The sequence below is a fragment of the Orcinus orca genome, chromosome 7, assembly GCF_937001465.1.
Source record: "Orcinus orca chromosome 7, mOrcOrc1.1, whole genome shotgun sequence".
In the NCBI taxonomy this organism is placed as follows: Eukaryota; Metazoa; Chordata; class Mammalia; order Artiodactyla; family Delphinidae; genus Orcinus; species Orcinus orca.
This window is the reverse complement of record NC_064565.1, coordinates 105038135-105053760: the sequence shown is the minus strand read 5'-3', so window position 1 is coordinate 105053760 and position 15626 is coordinate 105038135. Positions and strand designations below refer to the sequence as shown.

The 15626-nt window shown below is 46.9% G+C and overlaps 1 protein-coding gene across 1 annotated transcript; it reads left to right on the top strand.

Annotated features, from left to right (window-relative positions):
- Window positions 1–6302: 6302 nt before the first annotated feature.
- LOC125965060 (RING finger protein 225) lies at window positions 6303–9072 on the top strand. The gene has a single exon (XM_049712642.1). It carries the CDS (start codon window positions 6303–6305, stop codon window positions 7302–7304), a length of 1002 nt encoding a protein of 333 aa, XP_049568599.1. The 3' UTR covers window positions 7305–9072.
- The last annotated feature ends 6554 nt before the right edge of the window (window positions 9073–15626 follow it).

Here is a 15626-nt window from a genome sequence, read left to right as displayed (position 1 = left end):
TTAACCACTGAGCCACCAGGGAAGCCCAGACCAGATACATCTTAATCCAGGGAATTTTAGTGGCCTGTGATTGCAAATCCCCATGTTAAAAAAAAAAAAAACTTTAATTCTAGAAGAGTTTTAGATTTACAGAAAAATTGCAAAGATAGCACAGAGAATTCCCATCTCCTCCACCCTGTTCTGCCTATTAATAACATATTTCATTAATATGCCCCATTTATCGTAGCTTATGAACCAACATTGATACATGATTATTCACTCAAGTCCATGCCTTATTCAGATTTCCTCAGTCTTTACCTAATGTCTCTTTTTTGGTTCCAGTCTCCCCTCCGGGATGTCATAACACATTTAGTCATCCTATCTACTTAGGCTGTGACAGTTTCTCAGACTTTCCCTCTTTGATGATGTTGACAGTTTTGAGGGGTACTTGTTAGCTATTTTGTAGAATGTCCTTCTATTGGGATTTGCCTTGTGTTTTATCCCATGATTAGATGGCTATGGGATTTTGAGAGGAGTATCACAGAAAGTGTCATTCTCAACACATCATATCAAGGGTATGTGTGATCAACTGGAGTTACGGAGTTATCACTGTTGATGTTAACTTTGATCATCTGGTCAGGATAGGTTTTGTTCTGAATTATTTTTATTTACCAGTAAAGAAATAATAATCTCCGTAGAATAAGCATCTTTTGAATCACTGCAATTTAGGCCTGTTTGGGTAGCTTCTTTTTTAACATTTTTATGGTACTTACCATGCACTAAGAACTGTTTGAAGCTTAACATCTATCAACTCATTTTAACTCCACAACAACCCTATGAAGTAGATACTACTCTCCCATTTCACAGAGGAGAAAACTGAGGCAACAGAAAAGTTAAGCAACTTGTCCAGGTATTGCACAGCTAGTGTCACAGGCAGCGTGGCAGCAGAGTACTTGTTAACCATTAGACCGCACTGCCTCTACACGATGAGCCAGAACTTATTGCCATAAACAGAGAACATTCATTCTTTTTTCATTTGCTCTTTATTTATTTTACTGAAGTATATTTGATGTACAGTATCATAAGTTACAGATGTTCAATAGTGATTCACAATTTTTAAAGTTTACACCTTTTATAATATTTACAGTTTTATTGTAAAATAGTGGCTATATTCCCCATGTTATACGATATATTCTTGTAGCTTATTTTATACATAATAGTTTATACCTCTTAATTCCCTACCCCTACCTTGCCTCATTGTTAACCACTAGTTTGTTTTCTATATCTGTGAGTCTGTTCCTTTTTTGTTATATTCATTTGTTTGTTGTATTTTTTGTGTGTGTGTGTGGTATGCGGGCCTCTCACTGTTGTGGCCTCTCCCGTTGCGGAGCACAGGCTCCGGACGCGCAGGCTCAACGGCCATGGCTCACGGGCCCAGCCGCTCCGCGGCATGTGGGATCTTCCCGGACCGGGGCATGAACCCGTGTCCCCACATCGGCAGGCGGACTCTCAACCACTGCGCCACCAGGGAAGCCCTGTTTGTTGTATTTTTTAGATTCCACATAGTATAAGTGATATCGTACAGTATTTGTCTTTTTCTGACTTATTTCACTTGGAATAGTACCCTCCACGTCCATCCATGTTGTTGCAAATGGCAAAATTTCATCCTTTTTATGGCTGAGTAGTATTCCATCATATATATATATATATATATATATATATATATATATATATATATATATATATCTCACAGCTCCTTTCTCCATTCACCTGTTGATGAACTTAGGTTGCTCCCATAGCTTGACAATTATGAATAATGCTGCTATGAACATTGGGGTACAAGTACCTTTTTGAAATAGTGTTTTTGTTTTTTTGGATATATACCCAGGAGTGGAATTCCTGGGTCATATGGTAGTTCTATTGCATTAATTCTTTAAAAAGTTTTATCTTTGCAGTATATAGTAGTGAGATCCAGCTCCTAAAGTAACCTCTTAATTGCCATGCTTTCTCTTGATGAAGACAATTCCAATCCCAGCCAACCCAGCACTCCCACAGGCCCTCCTGCCACGGCCCTGACGTGGAGCGTCCAGTTGTCTACAGAATTAAGCCCAGCCCTGCTACCGTGGTTCTGAGCTTTCCTGGACGGCAAGTCACTGCTGAAGCAGGCTACTTACCACGTCCTCCACACACCTGCTTTCCCTGCTGCTGCCCTGAACGTCTTTCTCTCATCATCTTCCTAAATCCCCAATACACTGTCTGTGAATCTGTGCAAACTTCCCACATTCCATGGCAGAAATAACTTCTCTCTCTTCTTTATTCCCACCAGAGCCTTATCCCTGGACTATAGACTTGCTTCCTTCCGCCTCCCAGTTTTGCACACATGATTAATATCCTCTACTAAATTCTTGGTTTCTGGAGGCCAGGTTACCTTATCACACAGCAATAATGCCTTCCAGAATAGGACCTGAATAAATGTCAGACTGAATCAACCCAGTTTCTATTTGAAAATGTCAGCTGTTTGACTGACTCATTTACTACCTGCTTCTGAGTGGCGTTATCTGTCTATACAACTATTCTTTCAACATTACCAATGAGATTTCACTTTATCCTCATGTTTTATACAGAGCTTTATTACAGCTGACAGATCAATAATGTGTGGTGAGGTTCATAGGTCAGGCCTCCTCCTGGCCTTTCTGGGGAGATGCTACCTGTATCTCTATCTTTGAAATAATGGAAGAGTTTGACCACTCTGTCACTATCAGCTGTGTCACCTTGGGCTGGTTACAAGAACCCTCTGGGCCTCTCTCACAGGGCGTTAGAGAGGATTATTGAGATCAGAAATAGAAAATCCTAACATAAACAGTAATGAGTGTTAACAGGGGCTGGGGACTCTTCTGTGTGTGTTATATGTACAGCATGTTCACTCTTCACAACAGACTTACGAGGTAACTATTCTTATCCCCATTTTACAGTTTGGGAAACTGAGGTACAGAGAAGCTAACTAGCAATCCAATGCTACAGAGAGGGTAAGGAGCAGATCTCGAACTCAGACTCAGAGCAGTCAATCCCCCCTCTCTGTGAACATCTGTTCCCTACTAAGTCCTTTGTGAAACAGCTGTCTCCAAAACTTAAACATTCATTTTATTTAGATGGTAGATGGAGGGAATGTATACAAGAGATTACCTGAAACCTCTGCTGTCTCCCATTTACTCAGGTCCTCAAAAAGAAAACGATTCAGCAAATATTGAGTGTCTAACATATTCAAGGCATGAGCAGGATTCTTGCAAAGTCAATTCAAATCCTAACGTAAATATTGAGTTCCTTGTTACTGACTTAAGATCTCTTTCAACACACCCTTCACCACAGTAGAAACCTAATTCCTACTTGAATGACCAAACTTCACTACACACTGTTAAGGGCAATACTACGAGCACCAGGCCTTACAGTCTGTTAAGGTAGATGCCTGTGGCCTGCGTCACGCAAACTCACACTCTTCACGAACGGCCCCTCCTTCCACTGATGGAAACTCCACATGACACCTTGTGAGTCCTAAAAGTGAGGGACTGGTCCTAGGATATAAAGTAATTGGAGATGCTGGCTAACGTACTAGCCAGACACAGAGTAAATTCCAGCATTGTTAACCAAATTTTGGTAATTGTTTAAGACCCCATCAACAGAATGTGTTGTATTATCAACAGAAACCAAACCTGGACCTCTCAAAGGGTCCATGGTATCTAAGTGACCGTGAGCCATGGAAGAAATGCCCGTAACTACTAAATAATTACTTTGACTGGTAACGCTCACTTTGTGCCGTTAAGAGTTGGGAGATGTTTCTGCTGTTGGTTTCACGTTAGCCAAACCAGTGACTTTGGTGTAGATCCTCAACCAGGGGTGATTGTGCCCCGAGGGGACATTTTTGGCTGTCACCGCTAGGGAGGGCTGCTACTAACATCAAGTTCGTGGAGGCAAGGGATGCCGCAGAACACCTGACAATGCACATGACAGCACCTCCAGCAAAGAATTCTCCAGCTCAAAAGGTCAACAGGGCTGAGGTTTTGAGAAACCCTGGTGTGGCCCGGTGTTCCATCTCTCAATTCCTCCATTCAACGGTGAGAATGCATACTAGAGTGAAATTTCAAAATCTTAAATGTTTTGCCCAAACGCACACCACATGCAAATACGCAGACCTTCAGAACACTTTCAGTCCTCTTTGGCATGGAGGTTGCACATGTCCTAGGAACTGGGTGGGTGGGATATAAATGCACACCAGCCCTTCCTGTCTCTGAACTTCTGTCCTCTCCATGCCCTGCTTAAAATTTTTTCCTATATCAGCAGTATCTCTCTTCTCAGCACAGAGTTACTCAGGACTTAAAGTAGAAGAACCAGTTTCAAATTTTGCCTAAAATGCAGTTCCAGGCTCTTCACAATCAAACAGCTAAAGGAGGGAAAGAGAAGGGAGGACAGGAAGAGAAGGAAAGGAACTTAACTCCCTCCAGGTTAGTTTGGTTTGTGAAACTTTGTAATACTCCAAGGCCAGACTAGGGCCTTCTTCTGATGTCCCATCACCCTGCCCTCTGCTCATCACAGTCTCTGCACAAAATGATATACTACCCTAAACCACATTTATAAAATGTGAAACAAGGAAATGGAAAGCTCGTGGTTTTTAATGAGCTTCACCTAAGGTCCCTCAAACTTAAGACATCAATCACATTCACTGTTCACATACAGTAAAAAGTACATGTATTTTCAAATGTCATAGAAACCTAATAGTTATTTATGACAATTCCTCCTCTGGTCTGTACATTGGTGGTTTACTGGTATCTTTCTTTCCTTCTTTCTCTTCCTTCAGCTTGATTCCCATTCACTCACCCTTTCCACCAATATCCCCTGGGTTATCTTGCTGTCTTCTGCAGAGAATCCAGATAGAAAGTGGGAACATTCCCATCTCATGGGGACCCAGAAAGCCATCCTCTTTCTCTTCCTTTTTGGGGCTGGGGAGGCTCATCTCTTCCTAGGGTGAGGACCAACCTGGAGAAACAGGGGAACAGAACTTTCTTACTAGGAATATCTAAACATCACCTCTCAGATAGTCCCCAAACACACCACTCCTGTACCCTACTGAGTGTTCCTTCAAGAAGTGCTACTTCTTGCTAAGCTGCTCACACGGCTTCTCTTGGTTTTAATAAAATCAAGAAGATCTGTCTCATGTTCCTCATGGAGCTTCCAGCTCTCTACATTTGTGTATTAAAAGTTTAAGTGGACCAAGGGGGTGAGTGATGCCAGGGACTAGATGTAAGCTGGACTGAAATTCTGTGAACCGCTTTGACAACATTTCCCCTCTCTGGCTCTGGAACCGCATGCGCACCCACGAAGTACTGAGAGCTACCACCATCCCGTACAGTCAGCGTCGGGAAATCAGCAAGATCTGGCTATGAGTTTGCGTTTTCATGCCTCCTTAAGGCTCAGGAAGCAATATTTCGGGAGGTGGGGGCAAACACACCGTTCAGCTCGAAAATTTCCTCTAGATGGTGAAAGGAAAATGCCATCCGTCGGCTTCCACCCCGAGAAGAACGAGGCAGGGCTGCCTGGGCTTTGCTAATAAAAGCGGAAAGCGTAAATGGTTTGGTGGTGACTGGCTTTAGCCCTTGGCCGGAGAAATGACATCACGATTTTCACAAAGGACAAGAACCGCCGCTGCCGCCACCGCTGAGGCTGCTGCTTCCCCTCCCTGCGCGGGTCCCGCATTACATCACCGGTGAGCTCCTGCGGGTGGGGGGAGAGAAGGCTTTGCCAGGGACTCAGCCCCAGACCAAGGAGGATAAACACGGAATAACAAGGATACGGGGCGGGGCGGGGGGGGGGGGAAGGGAGAAGGAGAAGGAAAAAGCAGGACCAGGTTTCCTACCACGACCCTGAACGTGTGTATGGGGTGGGGTGTTGCACGGGCACCGACTCCTTAAAGCAGCCGCACCCCAAATTCCGTTCCCGCATCGCACACCCCACCCTCCTTCAACTCCCAATTCCAAGTCCAACAAAAACCGACATCCAAAGCGGCCTGGGAAGTCGCGTTGAGAGGCCCAAGGGGGACGGCAGAGAGGCTCCCGGGGACTGGGAGGGACCACGACGCCCGCGCCTCCTTGGGGGAGTGGGGGGAAGGCGGTCGCCGCTGCGCCCCCGCCCGGCCCAGCCAGCGGTGCCTCCCCCGCCAGGCAACAGCGGCCAGAGGGGGAGGCAGAAGCGCCTCCTCCGTGCCAGGAGCCGAGACGGCGGCGCAGGGGGAGGAAGGCGCCTCTCCTTACCCCCGATGAGGGGCGGGTCATGCCATGGCAGCGCCGGCGAGCCACAGCGGCGGCGGCGAGCGGAGCCCAACCAGCAGCCCCCGGAGCTCGACAGTGGCCCGGGACGCCGCGGCGGGAGCCCGGGACGGCCGGGACGTGGGAGCCAGGAGCGCATCGGTGACGGTCCCCGGCCTCCCTCCGCTTGAGGACTACGAGTGCAAAATCTGCTACAACTACTTCGACGCAGACCGGCGCGCGCCCAAGCTGCTGGCGTGCCTGCACACCTTCTGCCAGGAGTGCCTGAGCCGGCTGCAGCTCCGCGCCGCCGCTGCCGCCACCGCCGCGTCCGAGCGCCCGCTGCGCCCGCCGCCCTGGCACGGGCCGCCCAGCGCCATCGCTTGCCCCGTGTGCCGCCACCGCACGCCGCTGCCCGACAGCCGCGTGTACGGCCTTCCCAATAACACCAAGCTCGCCGAGGCCTTCCCGCTGGCCCTACGCGCCGCGCACGACCCGCTGCCCCAGGACCGCCTCCTGCCGCTGCCCGCACGCCACCCAGCGCCCGCCGCGGCCCCGTCGCCCGCCCCGGCCCCGCCGCGGCCGCCGGCCGCCGGGGACGCGGCCCGAGGACCAAGCTCCAGCGCCGGCCTGCGCGCCCCGGGCTCCTACGAGAGCTGCCAGAACTGCAAGCGCGCCGCGCTCACCGCGGGCTGCGTGTGCGTCGTCTTCTCCTTCCTCTCCATGGTGGTGCTGCTCTTCACCGGCCTCATCTTCGTCAACCACTACGGCGGCGGCGGGCCTCCCCCGGGGGGCGGGACGTCCCCTGATGCGGCCCCGGCAGCCGGTTTGCCCTTGCCTTCGCCCGTGGGGCCCATCTGCCTGTCGGTGGCCAGCATCCTGGCGCTCTTCTCGGTCGTCGTCACTTGGGTTATCTGCTGGCTCAAGTACCGGCCCGAGGGCGCGGCCACGGGCTCGGCTGGGGGCGGCGGCGGCGGCCCGAGGGCGCGGGCGGCGGCGGAGGCGGGCGGCGCGCGGAGAAGCGACACGTAGTGGGGACACACGCCTGGCCTCCCTCGCATACCTCCACCGCGGTCCGAGAGGAGGGGGCCTCTGGCCCGGTGCTCTTGAGCTTCTCCGCCCTCTGCGGAGGGCGGCCCCCGGCCGCTCACCCCCTCACCGCCCGGTCACGGCAGAGCTTCGGTTTTCCGCGTCTCTGGCCTTTCAAGTCCACGCTTCCGCGCTGGGCCAGAGAAGGAAACCGAGGAGGCGGGGATGCTGGTGGCAGTCCCATCTCCCTGGACTGTGCAAGGTCAACTTCCGCTTCATGCACCACCCTCATCCTCGCCAGAGTGCACAGCCATCCCTCCCTGGGGTCCGAGGATTTGCAAGAAGACGAGGAAGGAGCAGTGGGATGCCCGCTGCCCCGCCTGGAAGATGGTTTTCTGGATGCTGTGACTTGCGAGTTTCTTTAAGGGTATAGGTGCTAGCTCACGTCTGCAGCAGTTGTGAATGGACCTAAATTGTCCAGAGGAAGCATGAATGAGATGTAAACGTGAACGGTTTCCCTGCTTCCTGGAGGCCATGGCGAGTGAGTGAGCCGGAGCGCTGAGAGTGACGTTCAACCCCCGGGGGCACGGCGCTGGCCTGAGTTGGGAGGCTGCAGCGACCAACAGTCCGCATTAAGTGAGCGATTGGGCAGGTGCTCAGCGCGCGTGCGCGCTCACATCTGCCGCTGGAGTCTTCGGAGCACAGCAAGGGTGGCGCGCACAGGGCGGTGGATCCGTCTGCTAGCGGCCCGACAGAGTCCAGAAGTTACATCTCCTGGAAACTTGTGATTGTTTTATTCACGGTGTTGCTACCAGGAAGTCATTTCATCTTCTGTAACTGGGCTCAGGGAGCTTAACGAGCCCGTTCTCTCTTCGCTTCTCAAAGCTGACTTACTGTTGCCCCCACCTGGAAGATATTGAAAGCTATTCACGCGGAATAGAAACTGTAGGCTTCCCCTGCCTTTTTTCTTAATTTCATTTTTAAAATAATTTATTTTAGAATATATAAATCTGGAAATTTTGTGCATTAAGATTTATGGAAAAGTTGTTTGATAAGCAGTAATATTTCTCCCGTACCTCTAGTCCAAATACATTCCAAAAGTAGGGGCGGCAGTAAAGGCGTGTTGGTAATTGATTCAAGATTTTATACTGTAAAACAACTGACTTTCAATTATCTGATCAAATAGAAAATACTGCTCAAAAAACGAAACTGACAAATCAACTGACAGGTCTTTCATCCTTTGATTACAAATATATATTATACTTATCAGAAAAATATTATTTTGAATTCAGCTGTTTGATATTATTAGAAATCACTGAAATGTTCACATCTGATCACATTAGATGAAAAAGAACACGTACCTATCCGATTTTGTAACTAAAAAGACGAATTGAGAGTGTATGTTGCAGGTGGATTAGATGTTTTAGAAAGAAAAAAACCCTGAATTGTTCCAAATGTATTTTATATGAAAACATTCTTTATTCCATCTTCTGAAATTTGGAATAAGACAAAGTTTTCATGCCTAAAAATCACAGAAGCTACTGAGGGTATGCTGTTATTCCTCATGTATTTATGCAAGCTGTCTGCATGATATCTTGACACTATTAACCGAACTTGAATGGAGCACTTGTATCTATCATAGAGTGAAGTAATTTATGGGCCGCTGATAAGTGGTATGGCTGCAATTTAGGAATTGCAATATAGTATGTTGTGTGTCTGCACTGTCAATAAAAACAAGAAGCATTTATAGAAAAAATCTGTTTTCATGAAACTTATTTCATGGGGAAATTGCTCTGAGTTATTTTGGTGGTGCTTCTTTTCCTGAAATACACAACCTCATCCAAATTCTATCAAAAATTTCACATTTTGAATAGGGCTGAGAGAGCAATAACTCACATGTGGGAGTACACTGCAAAGGCATTTCATGGAATTACTTCTAGGGTTTAACGGAACTCCTGAAGGCCAGGTGAGATCTGTTGTATTTTAAAGACTTACCCAATCCACTACTATAACGTTCCCCTAAAACTAAACTCTGTTGTCAGATTTTGTTCTCAGTTTCTGCAAAATGTTTTCAGTTTCCTAATACTAAGACTCACACTTCAGAGACTGGTTTTAATTTACTTTTACCTCCAACAAATAACTTGTGTTATTTTTATTTCTGTATTCATTTTAACCTTGTATCCTTTGTTTACCTCCAGTGCCGAGATTCTGCTAGTATTCACAACTGTTTAGTTGTACAAGTGCAGTTACACATATATATGTGTAGTTACTAGAATGTACATGCTAGTAACAGAACTTGGCTTTGTGGATGTAACCATGTGTACCTGTGGGCACACACATGTGTTTGCTATTTCATTCCCTTAAATTGGCAACCTAGAAGTTTGTCTAAAGTTACCTGGGGACCAGCTTCTTATAGAGTTTATTTATGTTCCACAGAGGAAGGTACAACAATGACATAAACTGAATTATTCCTCATAAATGAGAAAGAGATCTTTGAATTGCCTGAGTCACGACACAAGCCACATTTTGCTTCTTTCATAGGTTGCAGATGTAAATCTCTTGTAATGAGAAATTTGAATAGTTTAAAATCAAATATATATAATTAATAGCTCAGTACCTGACCATAGAGAGATTATTTTTTTCTTGGCTAACTTTGTTTTATTGCTAATTTCTGACTTCTTTATCAGGAATTGAGTGGCAGGATGAGGCGATGGAAAACATTTTTCCAATTTCTAGTGGTTTTCTGGCATTCAGCTGTTCCCCCATTTTGCAGATGTGATTTCACCATTCCTGCATCACATGGAAAGTCCTGGTATACCAGCATCTTAGAGCATGAATTTAGCAGACATTGTTTAAATGACCAGTGAATTGTCTGAAGGGCTCCTGTGACAGTGGAGTACTTTTGTCTCTTCTCATGGAAATTCTCATCTCCTGGGAAGAGCTTGACTCAACCCTGGGCACATCTCCAGCTCTTGAGTATGAACTACTACTAAAATCACTGCAAAAAGCCCGACCTTGTCTGGCCTGAATACCTGCTCAAGAACTCATGGTTTCCATGGCCCAGGTTCTGCTTGGGTTCTGAGACTGCTGGTTAGAATTATCTTGAGGCTTCTATAGAATCTAAATTTCCAGTGAAAGAAACTCATCTTGTCGGTGATTGATAGATTAAATACTTGGCCTCTAAATGTAATATGTTTTGCTGAACAGTGTCCACATCCATAAAGAACCTTGGTTTGGGTTCTAAAGACCAGTAATCTCACCCAGGAGATATGAGTCTGAATAATGGCTCTTTCCTTTCTTGGAAGGACCTTGGCAAGTTATTTAACCTCTTTGAGCCTCAGGCTTCTCAGCTGCAAAATGGGAACAAAAGGAATCAGCCCTGCTTTCCTTTTGGGGTTGGCATAAGGATTTGTATGCATAGGAGGGTATATGGGTGAAAATGCTTTGGAAACAAGCCCTATGTGGATCTTTAGTTTTGTTTTCATTCAGGTTTGCAAGGGTCTAATATCACCTCCTCAGAGAGGTTTGCCCTCACCACTCTATCTCCAAGGGAATATCTACTGAAGTTTTATTTTCTTCTTAACACTACTATCTGCAGTGGTCTTATTTATTTGTTATATGCTTTATCTCAATCTCCTGCAACCAGGATGTAAAAACAAGGGCAGAAACCTTGTCTGGTCACCCACTCTATCCACAAAGCCTTAGCCAGTTCTTGGCATATGGTAAGTGGCAGATAACTAGACTGCTGACTGGGCTTAATGGGAAACCCTGGACTGAATGTTAAGTGACTTGGCTCCCTTTTCTCACACTTCCCCTCAATAACTCCTGAGACCCTGGGGGACTTAGGTAAACAATTGCTTCCCCCCGACTTCATAAGGAATTTTGAAAGGTGAAAAAATATACCAAAAAGCACCTTGAGTTATGAGAAAAAGCAGTTCTATTACAGCAAAACTCGAACTGCAATGTAGTCAGTGACAGGAGACAGTGGAGAGACTAAAAGACATCTGGCCTCCATTTCCGATCATTTTCTGCACTTTAAGATTTCAAGGTATGAATCCTTTTGGCTACCTTCTTTATAAGCACGTCTGCCCCATCCCCTCCAAAGCTGGCAGCACCTACGTAGTTGGGATAAGCTTACAATGCAGTGAAATTTCCCCACAACATTGAGAGCAAGAGCTATTAAATTTCTCATTATGTGTTACTCCCTGTTTTACTAATTCTTCAATCTTTGCCACTTTAAATAAATTATCCTTCATAGACTTGCTAAATTTATCATCTCAGTAGCTGAGTAATCCCCTGTTAATCTGTGATCCAACTCACCCTCTTTAATCATTTAATTCCCATTAGCTAATATTCGTATTTTAAATTTCTGTTATGATACAAAGATGATTACCTTCATGCCATGGGCATTGAACTGCAACCCTGTTAAAGATAACTAGCATACTTCTTCCTCTGAAACAATATGTTTTTATCATATATGTTATAGAGTAAGTTTGTGGAATGTCAAATATTTACTAAATATTTATGAAATGAGTATTAGAAATGACCGTAGCCGGAGCTTGGTTCCAAGTTATGTGAATGAAGAAATTACGAGAGAGATTTTATCTATCTTTTGCTAGATCTCTTTTCATCGTGCATTTAAGAAAAGCTTTGTAATACATACCATTAGTATTGTTCCTATCCATTGATCAAACTTGCAGCTTCCTTTCTCTTACACAAAACTAAAACATGCCAAAGAGAGGCAAGTTTGCTTCTGTGATAAATTCACCATCATGCTTGATTATAAAATACATTCAGGGAAGTAAGAGTGTTCAATCTCCAAGAATATTCCTAGGAGCTCAGGAAGAATGTGCACACTTCCTTTAGAAAAAATTGTCTTTGCATGTAAAATTGGATTATCTTTGGCTTAGAAATACCACATCTCCATGGGGTGGAAGAGGGGGTAGTGCTGAAGTAGGAAGAAAGAAGGTAGAGAAGATGTGCAAAAAAGTTCTCCTAACCCCTAGTATTACAAACACACATTCCGAAATAAACGGGAGAGAAAGTGTTTAATCGCTGCAAGAAGAGAACACTTTTATTTCAGCAGTTATTTCAAGAACCATGGTAATAATTGAGTGGCTCAGCTATCTCTTACCACAATGACAGTACTCTCTATCACATGGAAATGATACTTTGATAAGATTTATATGTCTACTGTGTGTGCATTTAAAACTAGTTTCTAGTCAAACTTGGGAGGTGGAGAGCAATTGCACCTGACTTGCAGCTTGGGGCTGGGGAGGTGGGTGGGGTGGGGAGGGGAAGGATTAACTTCAAGTTGTCAAGCAGACAGTTTTTGCTTGGAAGAAAATTTGGGACTGAACTCTGCAAGGAAAAGATTTGTCCCTAGAGTCAATTTCTTATTAAATTCACACACAGCAAACTTATTTCCTGATTGGAGCCTTAGCAGAGATTCTCAACTCTGGCTGCAGTTTAGAATTACCTGGAGCGCTTAAGAAACAAAACAAAACAAAACAAAACAAAACAAAACAAAACGCGGAAGCACCCGTCCCGCCCCCGGGTCGAGACATTTATTTAATTGGTCTGGGAGTAGGGGTGGGGGTGGGGAGGGGAGGTGCAGCAGCAGTTTTTAAAAGGCGCCCCAGGTGATTCTACTGAGCAGCAAGATTTGAAAGCCATTATACTTCACAACGTTGTTTATTGAAATGCTACGTTCTCCCCAATCCCAGTTTAATGAACTAAACGCCGCCAGGTTTCTTAGAAAATGGGAGATTGTGGACTATGCTTGGATTTTGGAAACGGCCATAATTTGGATAACTATTTGTTGCTCTGACTGTTCCCTCTGTCTCTACACACACACACACACACACACACACACACACACACGCACAGTTAGGTAAATATTTGCCTCCTAATTGCGGGCGCTCGTGATCTTTCCTAATGTGGCGGGGATGACGGCTGCGCCTCCGCACATTACAGGGCTTTTCCGTGGGCTCCCCTCGGTCCCTCAAAATAGGGGTGTGCTTTCCAAGTCAAAATTCAGTGACAACGTGGGGATTTGAGGGTGGATTATATGGCTAACCAAGAAAGTCTAGAGGTTAAATTAACAAAACCTCGCCAGTTGACAGCTGTGGGTGTCATCGCCCATGACAACTGAAGGGGAAGCTGCTGGTCACCAACAGGTGTGGACATGCGAGCAGATCCAGAGCAGAGAGTAGTGTTTTAAGATATTCGCTAGGAGAGTTATTACATTCTTTCAAAAGACCCTTCCGAGTAGCCGTTCAGCGTACAAATTACTTCCACACTCTTGGATCCAGGTGTAAAGGGATTGTGCGCTGAGACCCAGCGGCCAGCGATGGGAGGAGGGGGATCACCTCGATTTCTGTGCGTTTTAACGCGGACGCCCGAGGTAGCTCGTAGCTGAGCGCAAGGACTATCAGGGGGGGAAAGTGCGGGCGCGGGGACCGCCGAGGGCAGCCACCGCGACAGGTCCCCGGGGAGGCTCCTGGGGCGGGCGGGGTGGAATCCGCATCCTGGGGCTGGCCTGTGCCCGCTCCCGCGGAGTCTCCCGGGCTGGAGAGAACTCGAGGCCGCCCAGGGCGACAGGCTAGTCCCCGCACAACTGGGCCAACGACAACGACTTAAGCGTGTCCCTTTCGCAGCCCCCGACCCCAAACCCCAGCCCAGTAATCTCCAAGCTTGCGATCCCGAAGGGCAGGCCGGGGAGAAGTCGAAGACACAAGGACGCCGTCACCAGCGCATTCGTCGCGCGCGGCGGAACCAGCTGGCACGGTGCCTTACAAACTCAGCCACTCGACATCGCTGCTTAGCTTGTTTATTTGTTTTGTCTTCGTATGCAAACTGGTCTTCAGCCCCTAACTCTCCGGATTCTGTGACGTCCCGATTTCAGGGTCTGAAGGTCTATGATCCAGTGGTGTCCTTACCATCTTTGGATGTCCACGGGCCCTCCCAGCGCCCGCCCCATAGCTCTCGGTTCGCATCTATCTTCCTTCCTCCCTCCCTCCCTTCCTCTTGGCCCCGCTGCGGGGCTTGAGGGATCTTAGCTCCCCCACTGGGGACTCAACCCGTCCCCGCAGTGAAAGCGCGGAGTCCTAACCACTGGACCGCCAGGGAATTTCCCGCATCTATTCTTAAAAAGAGCAGAGAAGCCCCAAATATGTAGGTTAAGAAGAAAGACACCGAGTGCGGTGGCTGCGGGGCGCGGAGTCGCTTGTCTGTCTCGTCATTTCTCTGCTGCTTTTTGGTCCGCAAGCCGGCTTCTCCCCGAATCCCAGCCCCGCGGGGCTCCGAAACCCTCTCCCACCTCCCGCCCCCTTCCGCATTGTCCCCACGGCTTTCAAAGACGCAAAAGGTGTCCTGACAAACCTTCCCATTGTCGGGCGGGCGGGTCAGCGGGACGTGGACGCGAAGGGTTGGGGTTGGAAATACCTTAGGCATCTTCGGGTTTCCTCTTGGAAATTCCTCGCAGTTCCCCGCAGGGGCGGCGCTGGCATCCGACCCCAGACCTTCCACCACCACGAGGCGGTCCTTAAGGAGGAGAGGTTCGCCACACGGCTAGGGGCCTAGGAGGACTTCAAGAAGCCCGGCCCACGCCACGTTCCAAATATAGCGCTGATCCGCAGGGGGCAGGAAGATTTGGATTCTTTCTGCCAACACTCACCAGCTGCCTGCCACGTGCCCGGCCCGAAGCAGGGGCGGCTGAATGATGCTAAGTGTCTCAGGTTCTTCTCTGCACGGAAATACAGGCTAATAAACTCTGGGAGTAAGAAAACGGGGTGTTTAAAATAAGCAAAATTTTAAAGTGGGATTGTTTCATTGGAAGGTTTTAAAAAGGGAACTGAAAGGGAGTAAATTTCCAAATTATTTTCAATCGAGATAAGATAGATCAGTGCCTCCCGGAGGCATTAAAGGTAACTTTTGTTGACATTTATTTACAAGTAGAACAAGGCAAACAATGAGAGGTAAAGTATTTAACCAGCTCCCAGATTCCATCCCTTTGGGGTTCGATGCCAGCGTTAGAAACCTGTAGGGCTTTCTAACTGAACAGGAGTGGCAACACCACATTGTGGGGGGTTTAAATCTTAGTTTTGTTGCTTCCTAGCTGTGTAACCTAGAGCAAGTTAAGTAATGTCTCTGGTCCTTTGTTTTTTCTCATTTTAATTGGGTACAATCTAGGTTTTTTTAAGCAGTAAGTAAATTAATCTTTGTAAATGGCTGAGGATAATGCCAGTACCTATGAAGTGCTCAATACATATACGCTATTACTCTTATATAATGTTTTATTACTATTATTATACAATGATAATG

What these genes read in the sequence shown, in the direction of transcription:
- LOC125965060 (XM_049712642.1), top strand. Translation starts at nt 6,303, where the DNA reads ATGGCAGCGCCGGCGAGCCACAGCGGCGGCGGCGAGCGGAGCCCAACC.